General features: G+C 42.1%; 2 protein-coding genes across 3 annotated transcripts in view; one reads left to right on the top strand and one right to left on the bottom strand.

Moving 5' to 3' along the window:
* The window catches only part of MLLT1 (MLLT1 super elongation complex subunit), a 32,277-nt gene extending 27,764 nt beyond the window's left edge, over positions 1 to 4,513 (top strand). For both annotated transcript variants that reach the window (XM_067312577.1, XM_067312576.1), the window contains one exon: positions 119 to 4,513. In XM_067312577.1, the coding sequence (XP_067168678.1) occupies positions 119 to 247 (129 nt within the window). In that variant the 3' untranslated portion in view covers positions 248 to 4,513. The remainder of the gene's footprint in view (positions 1 to 118) is intronic.
* Positions 4,514 to 5,360: 847 nt separating this feature from the next.
* On the bottom strand, positions 5,361 to 17,061 carry ACSBG2 (acyl-CoA synthetase bubblegum family member 2). The gene is made up of 13 exons (XM_067312916.1): positions 16,994 to 17,061; positions 16,172 to 16,413; positions 15,055 to 15,143; positions 14,392 to 14,512; positions 13,833 to 13,913; positions 12,829 to 12,975; positions 12,437 to 12,613; positions 11,558 to 11,739; positions 11,044 to 11,277; positions 10,106 to 10,323; positions 9,017 to 9,156; positions 7,774 to 8,017; positions 5,361 to 7,117 (listed from the first exon to the last, which is right to left on the bottom strand). Exons 1-13 carry the CDS (start codon positions 17,007 to 17,009, stop codon positions 7,002 to 7,004), a joined length of 2,007 nt encoding a protein of 668 aa, XP_067169017.1. The 5' UTR covers positions 17,010 to 17,061; the 3' UTR covers positions 5,361 to 7,001.
* Between the last annotated feature and the right edge of the window lie 4,054 nt (positions 17,062 to 21,115).

Consider the following 21,115-nt stretch of genomic DNA (forward strand, 5'->3'; position numbering starts at 1 on the left):
TAAAATAGCCTCAAAGGAAAGGATTGGATGGGTTGCTCTGTATCTGCTGGCCTTTCTGGTGTACTTAAATCTTTATAGGCTCTCTGTATACATCCTTCCTCATCTCCTTTCTCTACAGATTGTAAATCTCATTGAGGAAACTGGGCATTTTAATGTTACCAACACAACCTTTGACTTTGACCTCTTCTCCTTGGATGAGACAACCGTCCGTAAGCTGCAGAGCTACTTGGAAGCAGTAGCAACATGACGCTTGGCCTTAGAAGCAGGCTGCTTTTGAAACCAGATATCCCATTTATTGGTACCAGGAAATAAACCCATGGAACTAGGCCTTCTTATTCTCTTGATTCACCCGAAGCACTGCCTTAGAGAACAGCCATGCTCTATGAATGCACAGCCAGCTGCACTTTCTTGTAGGCTTCAAACAAGCACCCATATTGCTGAGTCTGTCCTCCCTAGCTTCATAAATACGCTTGGGCACAGGTCCTGAGTAGAGCAAAAGACGTGCTGCTCCTAGCTGCACAGTGTGACCTTTTTTGGTTTTACTTCGAGAAACTGTGTTGTAAGAACACATTTTTCAGGCGTCTCTGAGATCTGAAGAAACGGGGACGATGTTTTCTTCACTGAATCTAGGGACCAGCCTGCCTGCAGAGAGCTCTAGCGAGTCAGATTTCCTCCAGCTCTGTGAAGAATCGTTCATGCTGTGTAAGCAAGATTGGCTTTTACAAAGCTAGCCGAGTGACTAATAACAGAGAAGGCTTCCCGGGGTCTTGCTGGTCCGTTGCAGAAGCGGACGGATTCCAGTTTTGATCACTTGCAAGTTCTGCTGCCGTTTGGTACAGAGTACTGCTGTAATTTGGCTCCCGATTCCTATGAGGCATCGCTCCACGGGCAGAACGCAGGACCTTATTCTGTGTTTCGGCTTCCTGGAGAGACAGTTTGTGCTCGTTGAAGAGGTCTCTAGAATCTGCTGTCTCCCGTTGGGGGGGTTGAGACATCTTGTTTGTTGATCTAAGCTCCTAAACAAAGTCTCACTCCTTTCAGTCTGCTTTAACTGTAATAGGACTACAAAACTGTAAGCTGTATATTTTATATATATATTATATATATGTATGTACTGTATGTATAAGAAGGGCCTAGTTGGGTCTTATGATTTTAAGGGTGTGTTTTTTCTGTTATGTTTTTTAATGGCTATGGCAGGGGAAGGGCGCTTAATAAGATTTGACTTGTTTGTTAAAATGCCTCTTGTGGACAATTTTTAGTGTATGAAAGCTGAACAGCAATCTTCAAAGCATTTTGTGCTCTGGAAGGGACTCACCTGTCTTATTTTCATTTGTCAGTGTTTAATAACTTTGCCAAAATACGTGATTGGTTTTTGTTCTATGTTCTCAAGGATGAATCTTTCCTACATTGGCCCCTATAGTAGTGGCTGTACTTTGGGAAAACCAAAACAAGGGAGAATTTTTATCTCGGGACACACCTGGAAAACTCTGATACAAAAACAAGTGAAATCAGGTTTGTTTCCTCCTCCCTCTTCCCTCCCCCCTGCCTGTTCAAGAAATGGCAGGAAACAGTAAACACTAATCCAGAATCTTTTATATATTTCTAGTTAAACTAGTATTGACTTTCAAGTATTGTCTGTATGTTAGGTGGGTGTGGGGAAAGTCTTGTAACTTTTATCGAAATTGTATTAAACTTCTGTTTCCTAAATTCAGTATTTTCTTAAAGAATTGCTTGGTTTTTCCAATCAGTATGTAAGCTTTTGCCAAATGTTAAGCGGGCTGCTGGCAGTGAGGAGGAAAGCAGCAGTTCAGAGGAGCCCTCCACTAATGAACAGACCACCCATGTCTGTAAAAGTCCCCTGTGGGAGCTGGGTGAGTTGCATCATTCCAGGGTTTGCTGTCCCTATCCATTATGAAACTGCGGTCCCTTGTTTTGGGTTACCCCTTTCTTTATCATGGAAGTGTTGCAACTGATCAAGTTAAGTGGCAATATGATGATAAGCTTGTTTGAGTTGGGTCATGTTGACCCGATTCCCATTAATTTTGTCTCTTTGTACCATCTTTCATGTGTCTTGTACATAAAAAAATCAAGCTCATGCCAGGTGTGTACCCTGTCACAACAGTGAACTTAGCTGTTTTCTCTCCTGATGGACAATGCCAAGCCTGGATAGAAACCCCATGTGCAAATGTACAATGAGAAGGTGGAGGACTGCTGGAAAAGGAGGAGCAACAGTTCTGCCTTGAGGCCTGCAGCTGGATATCCCTCGGTGGAGGATGTAACGCGCAGCACGCGAGTTGCCACAGATTTCGCCCTTGTGCTGCGTCAGGCTCAGTGGGTACGTGTGAACTATTAATAGTCTCTGTTCAGTCGGTCACAGGGAGGAAGCGAGCCTCAGTGTCACTGGCCTCCCCAGCCTTGATTGCTCGGCGTGTGGAGCAGCCCCAGGCGTGCAGTGCCGCGCGCCAGCTGCCCCTGTAAAGGGGTGGGTGTGGTGACACTGTCCTGTCCCTGAAGCAATAGGAGCAATGGTATTAGCTGCTCCGAGTCTGAGATCTCCCAAGGTTTTTGCCTCCTCTCTCCTCCCCAGGTAACTTACCCCCAGAACCATTGCATCTGTGTCACCCGCACTGACAGCGTTTCTTCCAGGACTGTAAGTAGCTTCCAGAGTTACGGCACAAGTGATTAGAGGTGCACCTCCCTTCTCCCCCTTCTCATTTTAAGATCAGCGTGTTGCTCCCAGCTAGTCCAAGAACAAGCATTGGAGGGTGTTCCTGAACTTAGCTGGAAGTGCCTGGGGCTCTCGCCCAAGGCTGTGGCACCATCCTGTCCTGGAACCAATATTTTATTCGTGAAGTCTAATGAGCATTGGTGGGAATTTTGTTTGGTTTTTATAAGAAGTATTTTACATATGGATTTTTTTAGACTGTTTATAATCTCCTTGAAAACCTGAAATAATAGAATTGTTCCCCCAGCAATAGTTCTTCTCCACTGTGTGCACATGCTGATTTGTTACTAAAAGGTTTCTTGCAAGTACTTAGTTGTTCTACAGAGTTGTTGTTTTTTGGGGTATGTGGTAGCATTGGGGACCACATGAGGAATGACTCTGCAAACAAAGAATGGTCAAATTTGGGCCTCATCTTGTGTCCCCTTCTAGTTACATATGAAAGAGTTCCCTGTGTAGATTCTCTATAGGCTGGCTGAATGCTGTTCTGAACATGCCATGTACAGGTATTTGTGGATAAAGTGTTTGTTCTTGTGTCACTCTTGAGAGCATGGATGGATTATTGTAAAATAGGAAGGAGGTGGCAGTGCTGCTGTTAGCATTGCTTCAGGTCTTCGAGGATGTGTAGTAACTTGCATTGTTTAAAAAAAAAAAGGAAAAAAAAATCCAAAATTGACTTCTAGCCATAATGGTTTTTCCAAGGAAAATGGACAGAACTCTGTTACTTTTCAGTGTCCTTCATCTTGTTACTGAAGGCATGAACAAGTGATGATCAATCTGAAGGCTTTCAGAGTTGCTTTGAATTGAATCATGTGGAGGTAAGATTAGGACACAGCTTTTCCTTTGTCCTTGGCCTTTGTATTAAAGGGCAAAAGAGGGTCAGGAGTACTTTCCTGTTGTCTTGGTCTGATACGTATTAAGCCTTGAGGCTTTGATTACTGACATTTGCTATTAAAAAGGATAGAAAGGCTGGCTGGATCCCAAAATGCCAGCCCAAAGAATATTGGACACATTGGTAATGAGACTGGCTCTGTTGTGGTCAGACTGAATATATGGAAGTGCAATGATTTAGCCACCGGTTCTTATACTGTTGTGTGCGGTGGCAGCATCAGAACTAGCAAAGAAATTGATGCACCAATCCAGGAACAGTTGTTGTCAGATCTGGAATGTATTTGATGGTAAGACATTAAAATTCCCTTGTGGAGCTTGCCCCGTCATGTTCTCTGCGAGCAGAGACCTAAGTCACTATGGTTCAGCAAATTTCAACTGTAATGTTCTCTAATGCACTATAGCACAGTTGGTGTACTCAAAAGAAGCTTCTCTTATTAATTCAGGTGCCTGGCACTCACTAGTTGGCACGCTTCTGTCAAGGCTATAGACAACCATTGTGCACCTTGTACAAGTATTACTTTTAAAAAGATGAAAAATCAATTGGTATTTTCATGGGGGCATGAAATAGCCATCAAAAACTAAGAGATGAGTTTGCACTCCTAAAGAAAATGTAAGTACTTCAACGTCTAGATAATTTTTAATTGTATTTCCGCCTAGAGCCAAGGTATTAAATACCTTGTCACTTGAGGATTTTAACAGTTGTGTTGGGAAATGAGTTCTTCACCCAGCTGTAAGAAATTCAGCTGGCCCAAGACTAACTTCAAGATTAAAAAAAATAAAAAATCATGTTTGTAATACATTACAGGATTGTTTGTCCTGAATTTTAAACTTTTTGTTAAATTTGTGGAACTATGGAGGAATTTTCTAGAAAAAGTGAAATAAAGTAAGATGGAAAAGTAAGACTTGAAGGGTTTTTTTTTTGTTGTTCCTCGCATTACTTCCCCAGGGAAAGCTGGAGGCTCTTCTAGACTGCCTTATCTAAATGTTTTCCATTAGAAATACACAAGCTGTGGCTTCAGCCCCAAAACCACCTTAGTGTGCTTTCTGCAGCTCCAGCTGTAGCTCCAGTGCCTCCTCCACCATGGAGACAGCGCGGTGCTATTTTTGCTGTAGGCTGAAACTTGCCTTGTAAGAGCATCTCCCTGCCTGAAATAATCTCAGACACTGTTTAGCCCTAAACAGTGGCTTGGAAGGGGGCAGGAAGGCACAGCTCATGGAAACAACACTGTCAGCAGCAGTAAAACTACCAGTCCTTAACTGCAGTTTGTAGTGGGCTCAGCCAGGCTGGGTCTAAGGTAACACAATTTGCTGCTCTTCAGCAGTGCCCTCGGTCCTTTGCATTGCAAGCAGCACCTTGCCTGGCAGCACAGGAGGTGAAAAGCAAAGAAAAAGTAAACTTGCTTAAAGTGCAGGCATTTGGGGGAGGATAAGACATAAACTGAGAATAGTGAAGCAGAGAGCTAGAGCTAGGGCTTTCCCAGCTGCAGAAATATGAGCTTAATTCCCACGTTGAATAATACAATATTATGTACAAGTTGGTCTCCTCCCTCTGCTGCTGCTGAGCACAATATCTGTACCCTTGATAATTATCAAGGAGTTGGCTCTATCTCCAGGTTTCCTTTTTCAGATCGCTGTGATAAGGCAAAGTTAACCTTTTTCCTGCTCAAGGTGTATCACCCTGGACCCTGAGCTCAACTCTTAGCTGGGAGTTATTTTGCAGGAATTACTAAGTGGTAAGAGACACAAATGAGAGTTTTTCAACTATTTATTAGGCATTCATCTGAAAGTTGAGACAGGCTTCAAATTCATCCAGCTGAGAACACGATTGCACAAGATCAGCAGTGGTTGTAATAGTGCATTAACCATACTTTCATACAAGTGCTGTAGGCATATGAGTAAGTAGCCGTTCCCTTAGCTGTTTGCTCTAGTTTTAAGCCTAGATCAGATGCAAAATTTTAGGCTTAAAAAGCTCCTTCAGGTGCCCAGTTCCAAGTACTGTCAATGCCCACCCCAGGGAGGTTTTGATACTGAGTCAGGCTGTAGGTATGTAGCCACTACAACTTACAGCCAGCAGCTTTCTGGAGCTGTTTGTTTGCATTTTTTCAGTAGCTTGATGCTGCTCCTCCCCTGCGTGACACACATCCACACCTGACCTCTTCAGTGTGTGAAACATTATGCAAAACCAGAGTACAACTGTTCTAGTTTTATTGTATTAAGATTGATGATTTCTAGTTTGAAATAAGCCATTTTACAAGCAAGCCTTCATTCGCTACTGTGATTAACGGTCCCTCCAGGCATTAGGCAGATCAGAATACCTGCTCTGCTCTAATATGCCTTGCAGAATGATTTAGAAGACCTTCAGGAGATATTTTTAATAGGTACTTTCACACACACACTTTGTAGAAGGCTTTCCAAATCTACCTCTGGCCTACATTTAATTAAATGTAAAGGCCCTTTACATTTTTTGGAGTGGCTGATCACAGTTCTGCAAATGAATCACCCTTTGAACAACTTAGTTCCCAATGCTGTCTCCTATCTACACATGCACATAACCCAACCTCAGTCTACCCCACCCCACAGATCTGGAGTTCTACCCGTGTCAAGAAGTTCTAGACAAAGCTTCTAGGATCGAGAGACTACAGACAAATTTCACACACATTTGTACAGCCTTATAAATAGTCCCTTTGTGGAATGCTGCTCAAAACACAGGCCACATATATTATTTTAACAATATAATTTATGGCTTTGTTATAACTCAACAAGCTAGACTTGAGGCTCAAAATATTGCACAGACAGACCAAGTAAACCCCAGGCTTTATATACACTTATCCCATGTGTATAGCCATACAGCATATGTCTCTTGTCTGACAGAAGACAGTTTGTGGGGAAAAAGATTTAAAATAGTTCAGATGTCATCAGCATGCAATTAAACATGCATCTAGAGGAAAAAAAAGTACATAAAAAAACCTCCCTTTCCTCCTCAGCAGGAAAACTGCTGTTTGTTTGTTTTACATTCAGCTTACTGAAAGAAAACTTTGGTTAACACATAACATATGCCATGGTTTTATAAGATAAATAATGAATTGCCACAGGAGCTATTCTGCAAAGATTTTGTCCTTATAAAAAGGAAAGAAGAAAATATGATGCAGAGGTATTTATACATATCTCAGCATTAGAACATTCAAGAAAACACTGGGCACCTAACACATTTGTATACTGTAGTAAGAGGGCCAAAAGTCATAGTTATTAAGTGATTCGGAGGGGCTGCATGATGACTGAGCCTCATTTATTTCAGCAAAACCCATTTAATCCTTCATTAAGAGTCCGTGCTGATAGTACGCTTAGACAGTGAGGGAAGAGTTTCATACCAAGTCACAAAGCCTCCGTCTTACTTCTGACCAGTGTTCCCTGTTGCGGTTGGCTTATCCACATCAGTATAAAACTGAGCAATTTGGTCTTTATACTTCTGTGCCACCACCGCTCTCTTCAGTTTCATGGTTGGGCCTGTGGGGAGGGAAACACAACACAGGGTTTTAAACAGGACCGTTTCCACAGGTGGTGTCGTTTTGAGACACAGATCAAGATTAGACTGAAACAAGCCTAGAGGAAGATTCAGAATGCACAAACAGGAGCCGACTTCTGTAGTGCTCTTTGTGATTAATAAAATCACCATTACTTCCCCCATGGGTTAGAAACAGCACAACTATCCAAGCAACAGTCAAGGCAAAACCAAATTGTAAGCACTGCTCAGCACCACCAGGCAAGTTGTTGCTGCCTGACAGAATTCGGAAGTACAGTAAAATCCACCCCACCTTGCTGGCACAGGAAGTCCTTCCCCAGATCTGCTAAACGAGAAAAACAGTAACGAGCTACATCAAATGCTTTTGGCCAGGCACCAGTGCTTTGAAAGGCCGTGATGGCTGACATTGCCTTGTGCTACCCTACGCTGCTGGAAGGGCCTCCATTTCCCCAAGTTTACATGTTTGACAATAAGGAATTATATAATACATTAAAAAAAAAAAAAAAAAACCACCCATGACATGGTAGAGCAAAAGAGAGGAAAGGCCTAGGGTGGGTTTGCGTATCAGAGGCTCTGGTTGCATTATCTGGCATCCAAAGAAAGCAATTGTGTGGGTAAGCCTAAATGCACCACCACTCACCGAGCTCTCCCCCCAAGAGAGAAAAGTCCTTTTCCAGAAGGACCCACTTCTGGACTTTCTGAGCATTTGAGACTGCTCTCTCATTGACTGCTGAAATTCCCTTCTGGATAGTGGCGTAGATAGCTTGGTCTTTGCTACTTATGATTTCAGAGACTTTGGTAGCCTTGCTGCCCAGTTTGCGGCAGTATTCAATAGCTTCTGGAGTGAGGTCATCTCCTGGCTCTCCATTTTCACTTACTTGGCACTACAAGACAGGTTAGAACAGGTAACTTCAGTATTACTAAACACTCGATTCCTTTTACACTAATAAGCTTTACAACCGTGGGAAGCTGCCGTATCTCCTTCCCCACCCCAGTACCAATTGTACAATTAATCAACCACTGTAGTCTTCAGAAGCTTGACACAAACCACTGCTTCAAATGAAAACTCGCTGAGGCAAAATGCAAATTAAACACCTTCGGATGTCCACAGACTCAACATATGTGTACAGTATTAAGGCGCAAGTGTGGTACAGAACAGCCCTTCCAAATTCTTCCTGTGCTATCCCCCTTTTCCTGGTCCACTGCTTTACTTTACTAAATCCCACTGCAGCACAACAGTCCATTGGAAATGGACAAGTGCAGCCCAACCAGCTCCAGGGCCTGGCTCAGCGCCTCTTCTGTAAGGGCGAGGAGGTTGGCAGTCAAGGTCTCACTAAGAAGCAATTACCAGCGTCCTAAAAACCACAGGCCTGCAGGGGCTCTCCAATCCTAGACAGAAGTGTCAGTGTAGGCCACCATGTATGCATCACTATAGAGTTTAAAGCCAGAGTCTTAAGAAATCACTTGACAGCTCGTTACCATCTAGACTACTCTGGGAGATACTGAAAAAAGGGTAAGAAAAGCAGAAGGGTTTCTTTATCAGTCTGACTATTGTGTCTTTTGCTTCTGTTTCCTTCTATTTTCTGTCCTATATGGTACAGAGAAAAATGGTTGCCCTGAACAGCAAAAGAATCGGATGATGATCCAATCAGATGGCAAATACTCATTTTCCTGTGTTGTTACAACTGGTGTTTGCAACTCAGCTAAAGCAAGTCATGCTCCATGCTGCCTCCAGTCTCTGGAAGAATAAGATACTGTAGAACATTCAACAGTTAATTATCCTTCCCACTGGAATTAAAGACATGCAAAATAATCTATGTCCTTTCAGCCCTATCCCATGGTAGATTCCCCATCCTATTTTCCATAGGCAGAATCAATCCTACCTTTAGCGTCAGAAGCATAGCAAGGAATTTTGCTTTGTCTCCAACCAACATTGCGTTGCTAATGATGGGAAGAGCCTCTTTTACAGCATCCTCAATTGGAACAGGAGGAATGTTCTCACCTCCAGCAGTGATGATGAGCTCTGGAAGACAGTCAAAATCTTGATTAATGCCTAGAGCTTCCCCCTTCCTTCCTTCCTTCACAGGCTGAAGTTACTTTATAGCACCTTTGTGTCCACACAGACCAAATTGTGAGTCCATGTCCCAACATTCTTGTAAAGCAGCCAACCAGAAGGGCTCTTGTCAGGCTAGGAGAGACAAGACTAAGGTATGTAAGCAAACAGCATGTCAAAAGCTGCTTTAATGCTGCAGAGATGTCTGTAGTTTGGAAACGTGGAGTTTGGAGTAGGAGCACCGGCACCTTAGTACTCTGCCATAGACTGTCATCTTAGAAAAGACATGCAAGTTGATACCCATGTTGTTCAGAAACTTCTAAGTCAAAACTTCACTGTGGCAGAGCAGAAAGTTTTAGAAAAGTTGCATATACAGTGTGATACAGAGCATAGGTGAACCTGCCTTTCTTGGCTGTCTTTCTTTTTAATGATTGGAGTCTTATGTGAAGTTGGATTTGTTTAGTGTTGGTCAAAGTGTTAGGCACCCAGGCTGCTCTATAAAATTGCTTTGCTGCAAGCCATTTTCACAACAAAGTTAACCTTTAATAGAAAACAACAGCTTAACTAGCAAATCTAGTTGAAACCGGACGGAGTTAGCAGTACACACAGTCAGACCTGGACAGGTCCAGCACTGCAGAACAAGCCCATGAGGCACTAACTACAGCTTCTGAAATCAAAGGATTTCTTCTTACTCTGCAAACTCGCTCTTTGGTTCAGAGGCCACCTCCCCTCTCTGATAACACACTGTACACACGCTGCAGGCATATTCATATTAAAAGCTGCAGTGGGAGAAGTGCTCTTTAAACATTCTCCCATGCAAGCCATGACACAGGCCCACTTAATTGGCACGATGTGACACATTGTATCATGGTACTGCATAACCTCGAGACAACAGCTTGGAAGCGAGGGGATGCATTACCTTTAATTCTGCCAGTGATGTAGAGGAATCCATCTTTATCATGTTTGCCAAGGTCACCTGAATGCAGCCAGCCATCTTCATCAATTGCCTCTCTGGTTTTTCCTTCCATGTTCAAATAGCCCATAAAGATGTGTCTTCCTGAGAAGCAGATCTCCCCGTTGCCCTCACCATCTGGGTTATGAATCAGTGTCCGGCAGCCTGCCATTTCCTTTCCACAGCTTAAACAAAGAGAACACAAACCCAACTTTTTTTTTTTCCAAATGCAATAGCTAAACAGCTGAGTGAAGATTATAGCAGCACGCACTCAGGCCAAAGTGTTTGAACAAAGCCAGGCAGCCTTTTATTACAACTGCTTCAGCAGGGAATTTATAAACTTAAAAGGTATCTGCTTATGTAATAGAAATGACAAAAAAAGGTTATTATTGCAGAGAGATCAGTGCTCACACACCTGGTGTTTTCCATGTATTGTTCTTGAACACCTGAGGCTTCCAATTAGAAGATTTATGTTCTTGATAGCAAACTATTACTGATGGTGGTATTTACTCTGTAGACTAAACACTTGGGGACTGAACAAGCCATTCAAAGCAACAGCAGTTTGTTCACAGCCTTTATTAATTTGATGTTAAGGTGGATTGTAGGCTAGAATTACTAATTCTTCTTACCTCCCATAAATCCCCTGCTTCCTCCTCAGTTCCTAAAGAACCCAGGCCAATTCAAATTTAAGTAGCACTGCTGTTGTCCTTGGCAAATCTCTTCATCTCCCACATGCAGCCAAAACAACTGGCTCCCTAGGTTTTTTTTAAACCAGCAACAAGACTCTAGGGCAAGTTGAAAGAGTTGAGCCGCATCCGGTGAGACAGACAAGTCACGCAAGGGAAACCTTAAAGGAGCTCAGCTGCTCCCCATCTGCAGTGCCCTACCTGCAAAAGGATATTTACCTGGTAAGCTTGAACGCGTGAGGCAGAGAGATCGTGTGAGGCCCAGAGCTCTCGCTCATGCCGTACAGCTCATACACAGGAATGTTCAGACTCAGAAAAAATTCTAGTGTCTCTCTGGTAATTGGAGCCGCTCCTGTGTAGCACTTTGTGCACCGATCCAGTCCAAGAGCCTTTCGAACTTTCTTATATACCAAGTGCCTGGCTAAGCGGAAGTTCACCGGGACTTCAGTATTCCTGTAAAAGAAAGATTACTACAAAATCTCAGATAAAAAGTAAAGCTCCTCCCCACTCCTCTTCTCATCCTCCTCCAATTTTAATTTCTTCATTTAAAAAAAAAGAAAAAAAGAAAGAAATCCTTCTCCCCCCACCATGCAAGCTCCAAGCCTCGTTACCACCGCTACTTTTGGTTTTTATTATCCATGAGTCCTGGCCCATTACATGCAATACAAGTTCTGATCTGATACTAGTGTTCTGCTAAGATTCATAACACCTCTTAAATGCAGGTTGTAATTACCCGTTCATCTGTTTCAGGTTTGTCTGCAACCCGACTTCCTTGGCCCACGATGCCACTTTTCTTTTGAGTGCAGATGATTTTGCGCCTACACATTTCATTTTTTCTTCCATTTTTTCCCAGACACGAGGAACTCCCAAAAAAGCAGTTGGCCTCACCTCCCGCAGGGTGTCTATCAAAGTGCCCTAAGTGAAGTAGAATTTAATACAGCTTTCAGAACCACTTTGGTATGGACCTCAGGTCAGCACTGGTCACTAGCCTAGGACTAGGACAGAGGCCTAGGACTCTGCCATCAGTTTTTAGAAATCACTCCGATTTTAAACAGAAATGCCATCACAGCTGAGTGTAAACAAAGCATCGCCAGACAATACCAGCCCTCATCTTGCCATGCTCCGCAAGAGTAAAGAACCCCAGAGATATTCAAGCACCACAGTGGTTTTGAAGAGACAGCAAGGGTCGATGTTTTCAATGCCCATGCTGACACAGCATCAAGGCAAGAATCTCATCATTCTCTTCTCAGGACATAGATTTAATTGTGGTGGCATTTTGCAATATGGACAGAGCAAATACAAATTCATTGCTCAACCATGCCGTTAAAGCAGAGAACTAGTGTCAGGTGAGATACCAAGAAGCTCCTTGTTGTGAAGTGCTTGGTCAGCTCATCCTGGCTTGTAATACAAAGTCAAAAAGCAAAGGTCAGACATGCAACACTCTTCAAACCAACAGATCCTTAAACAGGAGCAATCTGCCACTACGCAAATAAACCGAGTTAATCTTATGATTCCAAAAGCCGTGTTAAGTCATCTAAGTTTGTTTTAAAGCATCCATCCCCAGCAACAAACAGGTGTATGGGTATAGGTTTTTTATTATCTTCTATTTTACCTTTAATGCATCTGGTTGAGCAAAGAAAACCTGTGCACCAAAAGTTAATGGCAACCAAATATCTAACATCTGTGCAGCAATGTGACTGAGGGGCAGATAGCTGATCACCGTCTCTTGCTTTTCTGCAGCATCTGAGAGTTGTATGCAACGCCCCACTGTCGCTGCGGTCCATGTCAACTGTAACAAAAGGACCCAATTTAGTATTAAGTGACAGCTGTTCTGAGCAGGTACAATACAGACCATGCAGTTCACAAGGCAAGATTTAGACTCCCTGTGATTTTAAAATCAGGTATGCCCTTCAGCTGATCTCTACTTTACCTCCCTCAGCACCCCCCAAGCGCACAGTTTTTGGAACATGCATCTATCTGATAGCAGTAGACAAGGATACTTGCATTGTCATGACTGAGCATTACTCCCTTTGGCTGTCCAGTTGTTCCTGAGGTATATATTAGCGTGCAGCACTGGTTAGGCTTCTGTGACTCAACGATATCCGTGAGATTATCTGTTTCCTGATCGGCAATGTTCATGAATTCCTCCCACTGTATACAGAAGAGAAGAGCTTGATCATTTTGTAGGCTTTCCCATATGAAATTAAACCCTTTGCTACACATGAAGAGAAGGAAACTTATTCAGGTTATTAGAGTGACAAGAAATCTAATCGCAAAGCAATAGATACATAAAACACTAGAATCCTATGTCCAAACTCAGTACAAACAGGTCTGGCAGACTTTGTAAGAGGTTGTGAAAGATGCAGTATTAGCCCCATGGTGTTTTCTGGCTGCCACAGGAGGCAGGGAAGGAAACAGAAAAGGAGAGAGTTCTACCTTGAAGAAGCTTCCTAGTTCTGTAGCAATTACTTCCTACAGTTGTACTTGTACCTTGACTAATAGAATAGTTCCAGAAGCTTAGCGTAGCAACGCTGCGGTTGCACTTCAGTGGGAGAGGACGACTCTCGAGGGGGTGATTTTTGTACACCCAAGGTACAAACCTACAAACTAGCGCCAACAGGAAGAGAGTACTGTTGTTCATATGAATGCAAGATCTTATTTTTGAACGTACTATTCTTAAATGTAGGAAATTACATTTAAAACACTGGTCTTTTGCAGGCACGCTGCACTGTAGCAAGCTTGGTATCCACTGAGAGTGCCAAGTAGAAATAACTCTGGGACCTTACACTGCCTAGCAGAGGTCAGTACGCTGGCACCCTTCCCTTCCAACAGGAACTGTCAAGGTTTGAACAATAATAAAGATCTACCACTTCAGCTAGGCAAGTGATCCCTCACCAAAACCAACAGGAACTCCGATTATGACAGTCTCATGGAAGGGATGGTTGCTTGCAACCCATCAGGCTAAATACTGCCAATATTTACAAGCCATCAGGATGGCCAGTACTTACAGAATACAGGTTTGGTCTCTTCTCCCTTGGCTCTTCCCCATACATGATTATAGCTTTCAGAAGAGGTAGTTTATGCTCAACCTGTGTTAAGAATGGAGATTCATCAGAAATGCTTAAAAGGAACAAGCAGGATTTACTCTAAATAACCCACTAGTGAACATGCAACTATCTACACAATGGAATACACTACTGCTACTTGCCGTTTTAAGTAAAGTTAAGAGAATCTTGTGCTATTGAAAAAAGAAAGGGAAGTTTCAGCAGAGACAGTAATCATTTGGACTGGGATGTTGCCAGACAGCCTAGGGGGTTTTCAATTGTTCAGTTTGGCTTGTGATATTTTAAGCTTGAGGCTTTGCTATACTGTGAACCGACCATTTAATTTCTCCTAGTGAGAGTTAGCACCAGTGACCGCTTGTCTGGCTTGAATGGGGAACACACCAAGTAGGCTTGATCAGTTCACCTCTGCTTTCAGACACAGCATTTCCCACAGGTATCTTTACCCTCCCACATCTGTCAGGAGGATGCTGTAGCCTCCAACCATTTTAACAAGTGTATTTACTTCTAAGATTTTCTGCAGCTGTTTATGGTTTTCCACAACGATAATGTTAGCACTACAGTTCTCTGCTACATAATGGCAGGCCTCAGGAGAGCTTGTAGTGTAGATACCAACAGCAAGTCCACTACAAAAACAAAACAAAGCAAAATGCAAAATTAGCAGATAAGTAGAGTCATTGACAAAGAATCAGCCTGTTTTAAATTTTAACAGAGGAAAAGCTTTAGGAAGAATATCCCATAAAACAGAACAACAGGAAGTAGAGGGCTTAGTTTCAAGAGGAAAGGCTCTGTTCTGAGGCATGGGAAATGTCAAAATAGTGTAAGGGGCTAAAGTCTCTCATGGAAAAAAGCTATCACAATTCAGTACTGTGAATCTCTAACCTATCCCAGCATCATATTTTTAATCAAAGTGCAAATAAGCATGCTTCTGGATTAACCTACTGTTCAGTTTGTTTTGAGAGAAGTATATGGCTAAAAAAATTATTTTTAGTCTCATTAATTCATAATCAAGTAAAAGGATGGTTTAGGCTTTAGCTATCCTCATTAAATTCAAATTAAGCAGCAGTGGTTTTTTTGTTTTAATCAAAAATGGCTTCTCATGTAATACGGAAATTACTATCTGAAGGCTAAACTATAATGCATGTTAAGAGACAATATTCATTCTTACCCTGCAAGGATCGCTCCAATGTCAGCAATAAACCACTCCGCAGAATTAAATCCCAAGATGCATACTCCATGGAAACGCTCTAGTCCCAACTGTAAACAAGAGATGAGATTACAGCAATCTTGTTTTCCCACCGAAGAATGCTTAGAATTAATTGACAAATCTTTGCTGCGAGCACAATGTCAAGAGAAAAGTTCATGCTATTAGATGGGGTAATTCGTATTGAAAGAATCCCTCAGACTTAACATGGAGTCAGTCAAGTTTCACATCAGACATTGTCCTACTTTATCAGTAGGCAGGGAAGAAAATTTTGCGTAGGTCTGCATTCAGTATGACCAGCTTACTAACACAAACAATATTATAAAGCTGCAATCTAGCTAGTTATCAGTTTGCTTTGTGGTCTTGGGCTGGGAAGGAGAAGGTAAGAGGTAAGCTAGACAACACCTGCTGAGAGATATAGTCATTTAATACAGGTGAGATATATCAGACATTATTAATGTCAAGAACAAGTCAAAGGCATTTTGCTATGAAATTCCAAATGTTGAAGTCCAAGTCTTTAAAACCACTTCAACCGTTCTCTCTGGTTTTGCACCACGGAGAGCAGAATTATGTACACTGGAAGCTCCCACAGTAGGAGGGAAAAAGAGAGACCGTGACTTCAAGAAATGAGACTTTATAATGATAACAGGAAATATATGTAATGGTTGTTTCTCTCCCCTTCTGAGTGGCTTAACACCCAACAGTCCAGCCAAAAGGCTCAGCCAGTTTTGACATTTAAGTTGGATTCATACGCATCCCTTGAAGTTTTTCCTGGAAAGATTAAAATTTACATGCCTCACAAGGGGCTTTGTTCAGGTTTGCCAAATGTCTCAAACACCTCCCCTTTAATGTTTTCATACTCACTTTCATTTAGTTGAATGGGAAAGCAGCTTGTAAGAATTTAAACAAAAACATTGTGATAATTGCCAAGATGTTTATGGCATTTTCAAGTATTTCCCTGTCACTTTAGGACTCGGCTACACCCAGAGAATTTGCAGGTTTAAGACACGGTTGACTACAGCCATTCCAGCAGTCTAACTGACTGAAGGTGATGAAGGAGGGGAATTCAACAATCATTTACCTTCAGAAAGCTTTTTGCTGCAGTCCAGCATTCACCGTAGTACCTCTTATACGATATCCTCGTCCAACGGCCATCCTTTTTGTATGCAAGGGCATAATGATTACCGTATTTTCTAACAGCTTCTTCAAATAGCTCAAGAACTGTCTTTGGTTCCTCACTGCCTATGCCATGTTCTTCCATCCTCAGTTTGACTTCTCCATCTCGTTGTGTTGTCCACACACTGGGGGTAGGAGGTGCAAACACTAGTTTGAAAGAAAAGTGTTCAACATCTTGTATTTAGAAATCACTTGCTGCCATAATAGAAACATGTACATATGTGTGTGTGCGCGCATGCACGTGTCAAACGTATGAAAGCAAATGCTAGTATGCACCTTTCTTATGACTTATTTCTTGTCAAGTTTGCCATATGACTCCCATTATTTTAGACCAGGACTAACAGATGAAGCCTCAAAAGCCATTCAAAATTTTATGTTTCCCTTCTTGTTTACCTCCCCCTTTAATCTGTTTAACAGGATCACCCTGTTCTACGCTAAAGCTCTTGTACACGTAACTGTGGCAACTTCCTGCAACGGTCAAATACGCTCTACTTTTTTTATGACAGAAGCACATGATTATTGGTAGATACGCCTTAGGTAGTGACACAGCCTATTTTACTCCTTAAAGTAATCACCAGTGCTTCACAGCCTAAGTTCAAGAGGCTTCTGGAGAGACTATCCTGTAATTTCGAGTCTTCTTCCATTGTTATGGCTTAGTAAATTTCTCTCTCTCATTTAAATAATAATTCTAGGCACACAGCAGTAACTAAAATTTCTTTCTGTTTACCTTTGCCATGGAACATGTCTGTCTGAGATCCCTCTGCCTTGGTATCTTCAACTGTCTCAGCGCTGTGGACCTCAACAATTCTGCAAGGCAAAAGCAATTAACACTGGATAGACTTTAACACACTGGCTGAAAAACAATGCAAGTTCATTCACATTGTTCAGATGTTCATTTCAGAGAACTCTATCATTTAGTTATATTAATCCTTGGATGCCAAACAAGGACTAGCGGTTCCCGATCTTCTGTAGTTGGCTTTATTATTCCTTTTACTAGCTCAGTTTGCATGGATGGCAATGTTACAGCCCCATCTCAGAACACCTGCAAGCTTTGCCTGCGTTGTTTTTACACACCCATGTGTGTTGTCCTAATTGTAACTATCCTTTCAGATAAGCTGCAGAAGAATCCATAAACATGGCATCCAGAAAGCAGCCAGAATTTCACACCACAGGTCTGCTGTATGTGCCTGAAACAAAGAGTCGACAGCAGTGAGAAAGAGAGGGGCAAGAAGTGGCAAGCAGAAATTGGTGCTTTTCTTGGCAACATGCGAGTCTAATGAAGGGGGCAGGCCCCAGCAGCCTTACTCCTACGCAGTATAATAATCACATTAGTAACCTTCTGGGAGAGCCCCCAAAGATTTCCTGCAGAAGACTAGGCCAGCTGAAGAGCAGGAAATGTTTTTAGCAGGAAATCTTCTTCTCATAGGTATTCCTAATAAAGTCACTACATCAGACCCCACCAGACGTTTGTGAAGAAATTGAAACAGTCTCAGACATCTCCTGGTCTTCAACTACGCTCATCACAAGGAACTTGTACCAAAATACCAGTTGACAGTTGCCTCTTTTGTTTTCAACCTTGCAAGATCTGGTAAAAGGCCATGCGCCAGCTTTCGTAGACCACAGTTCCTCCTCCTCCTCTTTCCAAATAAAAGAACTTTGTCAAACCCATAAGTAATGAGGATACGGAATAATCAAGTCACATGTCCCACTCTTCAGACTGCAAGTTGGAAGCTACATCCTGTGAGATTTGCTGCTTGATTCTTTGTGCTCTGCTCCCTACAATGACACCTCCCACCTCCGACTAACAGAAAGGTGACACTTGTTCCCGTACCCTGGGCTAATACCCTACTTGTACCATCATCTGAGCACTAAGGTCCAAGTTTTAGTCTACCCAAAATTATATCCCAGAGAAACAAAAGTTCCATCTTGCCTTACTGAGCAGTCCATCCAGTTCTTTGCTCCAGGCTGTCATGAAGGTGATTGTTTCTTCACATCAATGCCAGATATTTACTCTTCCCCATTGCAGTTTTTGGTGAGGTGCCTTTTTCTTTAAGTACTGACCCTCACATTTCAGAGGGGAGAGCACCTCCCGGTGTCCCCACCTGGGGCCTGGAAAAGCCGTGGTCTTCTGGAATGCACCCGGGTCTCATGACATCACAGACATCTGCCCACCAACTTACCCAAGCCCTGCGCACATCCCTGTATATCTATGGGGGCAGTTCTGTGACAAAAATAAGTCCCAATATCTGTCTATCATTATCAGAACACACTTGCAAATAGGCAAGTGCCTCTTTGGCATGGGACAGAATCGGTTCCATGCAAAATCCTCAGCCTAATTCTGACAGGGTTCCACCTAAACGTCACAGTTTCCTCCCTTTCTACTAAATAGAGAAGACAAATCAGCACAAGGTACTATGTGAATTTCAGCATAAAGAGCAAACTGCCTCTATTACATTTTCTCCGAATTTGTAGGGGATGGTAAACTATAGTTGCTTTGGACATTGATATCACAGGATTTAAGGCATAGAGAAGATGTAGTATTTCAAGAAAACAGTTAAGCTGGACATGGCTAGTCCTGTGTACTGTCCAAAAGCAGAATTGTCTCTCCGATCTAATCTGAAAACTAGAAACCAGAGTAGTAAATCAAATTTTTTTTATTCCCCCAAAGGGGTTACTAGATCTTTCTTACTCTGCATTTCCTCATCATTACTGAGAACATTTTTCAGAGCACAGATTAATCTTCACTTGCAATAGTTCTGCATCATTTCACCACCTGCTTTCATAATCAGAGCATGCAAGTGATCCAGTAAAATAACCAGAAAAATTTCTCAGCTATTTCCCTTACAATGAATGAAAAGCTGTCCGTTTCTCCCCCTCACTATATGCAATTCAAATATTGCTTGAAAAAATTAGCTAAAGAGTGTCTTGGAAGTCTGTCAGCTACATCCCATTATGCTGTGATGAGATTTAGACCCTTAACTATTAATCTGCTCTTTAGCAAGAGGCTGTTTAGATTTGCAGATGGATTAACACATTGTCTAGGTTGATAAATATCAACATATGTATTGCAAATAAGCTATCCCCAATAAAGACACACCTCTGGTTACAGTACAGCAACGTTTCACAAACAAATGTATTTACCTGGTAGGTACTCTAAGTATTTTAGAAGTGCCTTCCCAATTAAGTAGATTTAACAAAGTTCCTTTATGAGAGGTGATCTTTCTGACTATGCAAAATATTCTACCATTCCTATGCTTTAAGTATATAGCAAATGCACACTTTATTTCATAAGCCAAGCTCTGGACTCTGTATGGTAACTATGTAACTATGTACAAGCAAGTAAAATTCTGTTCCTCTTCTCCTTTTGAGGTAGCTAGATTGTAGATCCAACTTCCAAATTTTGAAAGTAGTACCAAATGTTTGAAATTTCTTCCAAAAAATCTTAATGCCCCAATTAATCTAAATAAACATCCTAAAATAAAAACTATATCCTATGCATACAGTCACCACAGAGAAAATAAAATCTCAAATTAGACAAACCTAGCTGAAGAGTTGACCAGTACATCATCCAGCGACACCTCACATTTCCTTTGAGCATCCAAATTAAGATAAGCCGCAGGGACTGGTTCTGCAAGTGCCATATGTGTATCTGACTCGCACAGCGTTGTCCCTGTAAAAATAGTTTTTAAAAATGAAAACAGAATCAAATGCCACAGTGAAATCAGTTTCCATTGATGCAGCTATCTGATCAAGGCAATCCCAAAGCAGACATGATTCAAGGCTGCTGTATTTGCATTTCATACTTGTATTTGTATTTCATAATACAGTAAATTCTAATAATAGTGGATTAAGCTCACTTAACATCATGCTTGGCTCATCTGAAATGCCTAATCAGAAGTAGAATATATATCCATTCTCACATCCAAAAATGAGCATGACATTTGCAGTTTTTAAGAGGTACTGTGAGGCTAACACTTAAATTTTACACTCTTTTGCCCAAAACATTGCCGTTCAGCTCTCAGACCTCCCCCCAAAACCAACCACTGCACAGTTCCGCTTTTAGTCTTACAGTGCATTGTCTGTGCTTTTGTGCAGTCTCTCCTCTCCGCAGCCTCTCAGGATGAGCACAGATGTGTAATATCCTTTATTTTTAAACTAGCGCCCACAAGGCAGATCTATAGCATCTTATGTCATGTGTTCCCTGCCTTGCAATTGGAAGTGGCCCATCACCCCACACCAGGCTCCTTATAAGGCAGCTCCAGTCATGTGCCTCCTGCCTGCAACAGCAGGGCACACAATGAGTTTTTAAGGCGCGCTGGGATGGTTGAGGGTTTCTTTTTCCCTACCTGGAACACACCCACAAGAGCTGCGAAGGGACGCAGCCCTGGGCTGCCGCAGAGCTCAGTGCTCTGCATCCAGCTGCATTTGTGCACACTAAAGACTGAATCTGCTTTTGTAAAAATCAGCGTTTGACAGACGTATTTTTGGCAGCTTCCAAGCTGCTTTCAGTGGGTGTTTCACACTTGGCCACTACAAGGTTTCATCACCTAAAGGAAGTATTTTCTAATACTGAAAGCAACATCCATTTTGTTCAAGGTTTACATTCATCGAAGGCCTTTGATGCTTATGACTCGACAGGTTGAGCTTTTATCACTTCAATGAAATTCTAAGTGATTGGAGAGGAATCTCATTACCTTTTTAAAAAGTGCATTTTAGCTTGCTATTTTGTACCTGCATTAGACAGAAGTAATTTAAACAGGCAATGTGAAAAGCGTATTTGTCTGAATGACGACAGACCTTAGCTGAAGGAAAGATCCCTTTTTATCTAATGAATCAGACACTGCTAAGC

The sequence above is a fragment of the Apteryx mantelli genome, chromosome 30 (assembly GCF_036417845.1).
Source record: "Apteryx mantelli isolate bAptMan1 chromosome 30, bAptMan1.hap1, whole genome shotgun sequence".
In the NCBI taxonomy this organism is placed as follows: Eukaryota; Metazoa; Chordata; class Aves; order Apterygiformes; family Apterygidae; genus Apteryx; species Apteryx mantelli.

Bases quoted from the DNA above. Each gene is read 5' to 3' on its own strand.
- ACSBG2 (XM_067312916.1), bottom strand. The intron at 13,914-14,391 runs GTAAATACACTT...TTCTTAACACAG, and splicing joins AGCTGCAGAAAATCTTAGAA to GTTGAGCATAAACTACCTCT. The intron at 12,976-13,832 runs GTAAGTACTGGC...TTCTGTATACAG, and splicing joins AGAGACCAAACCTGTATTCT to TGGGAGGAATTCATGAACAT.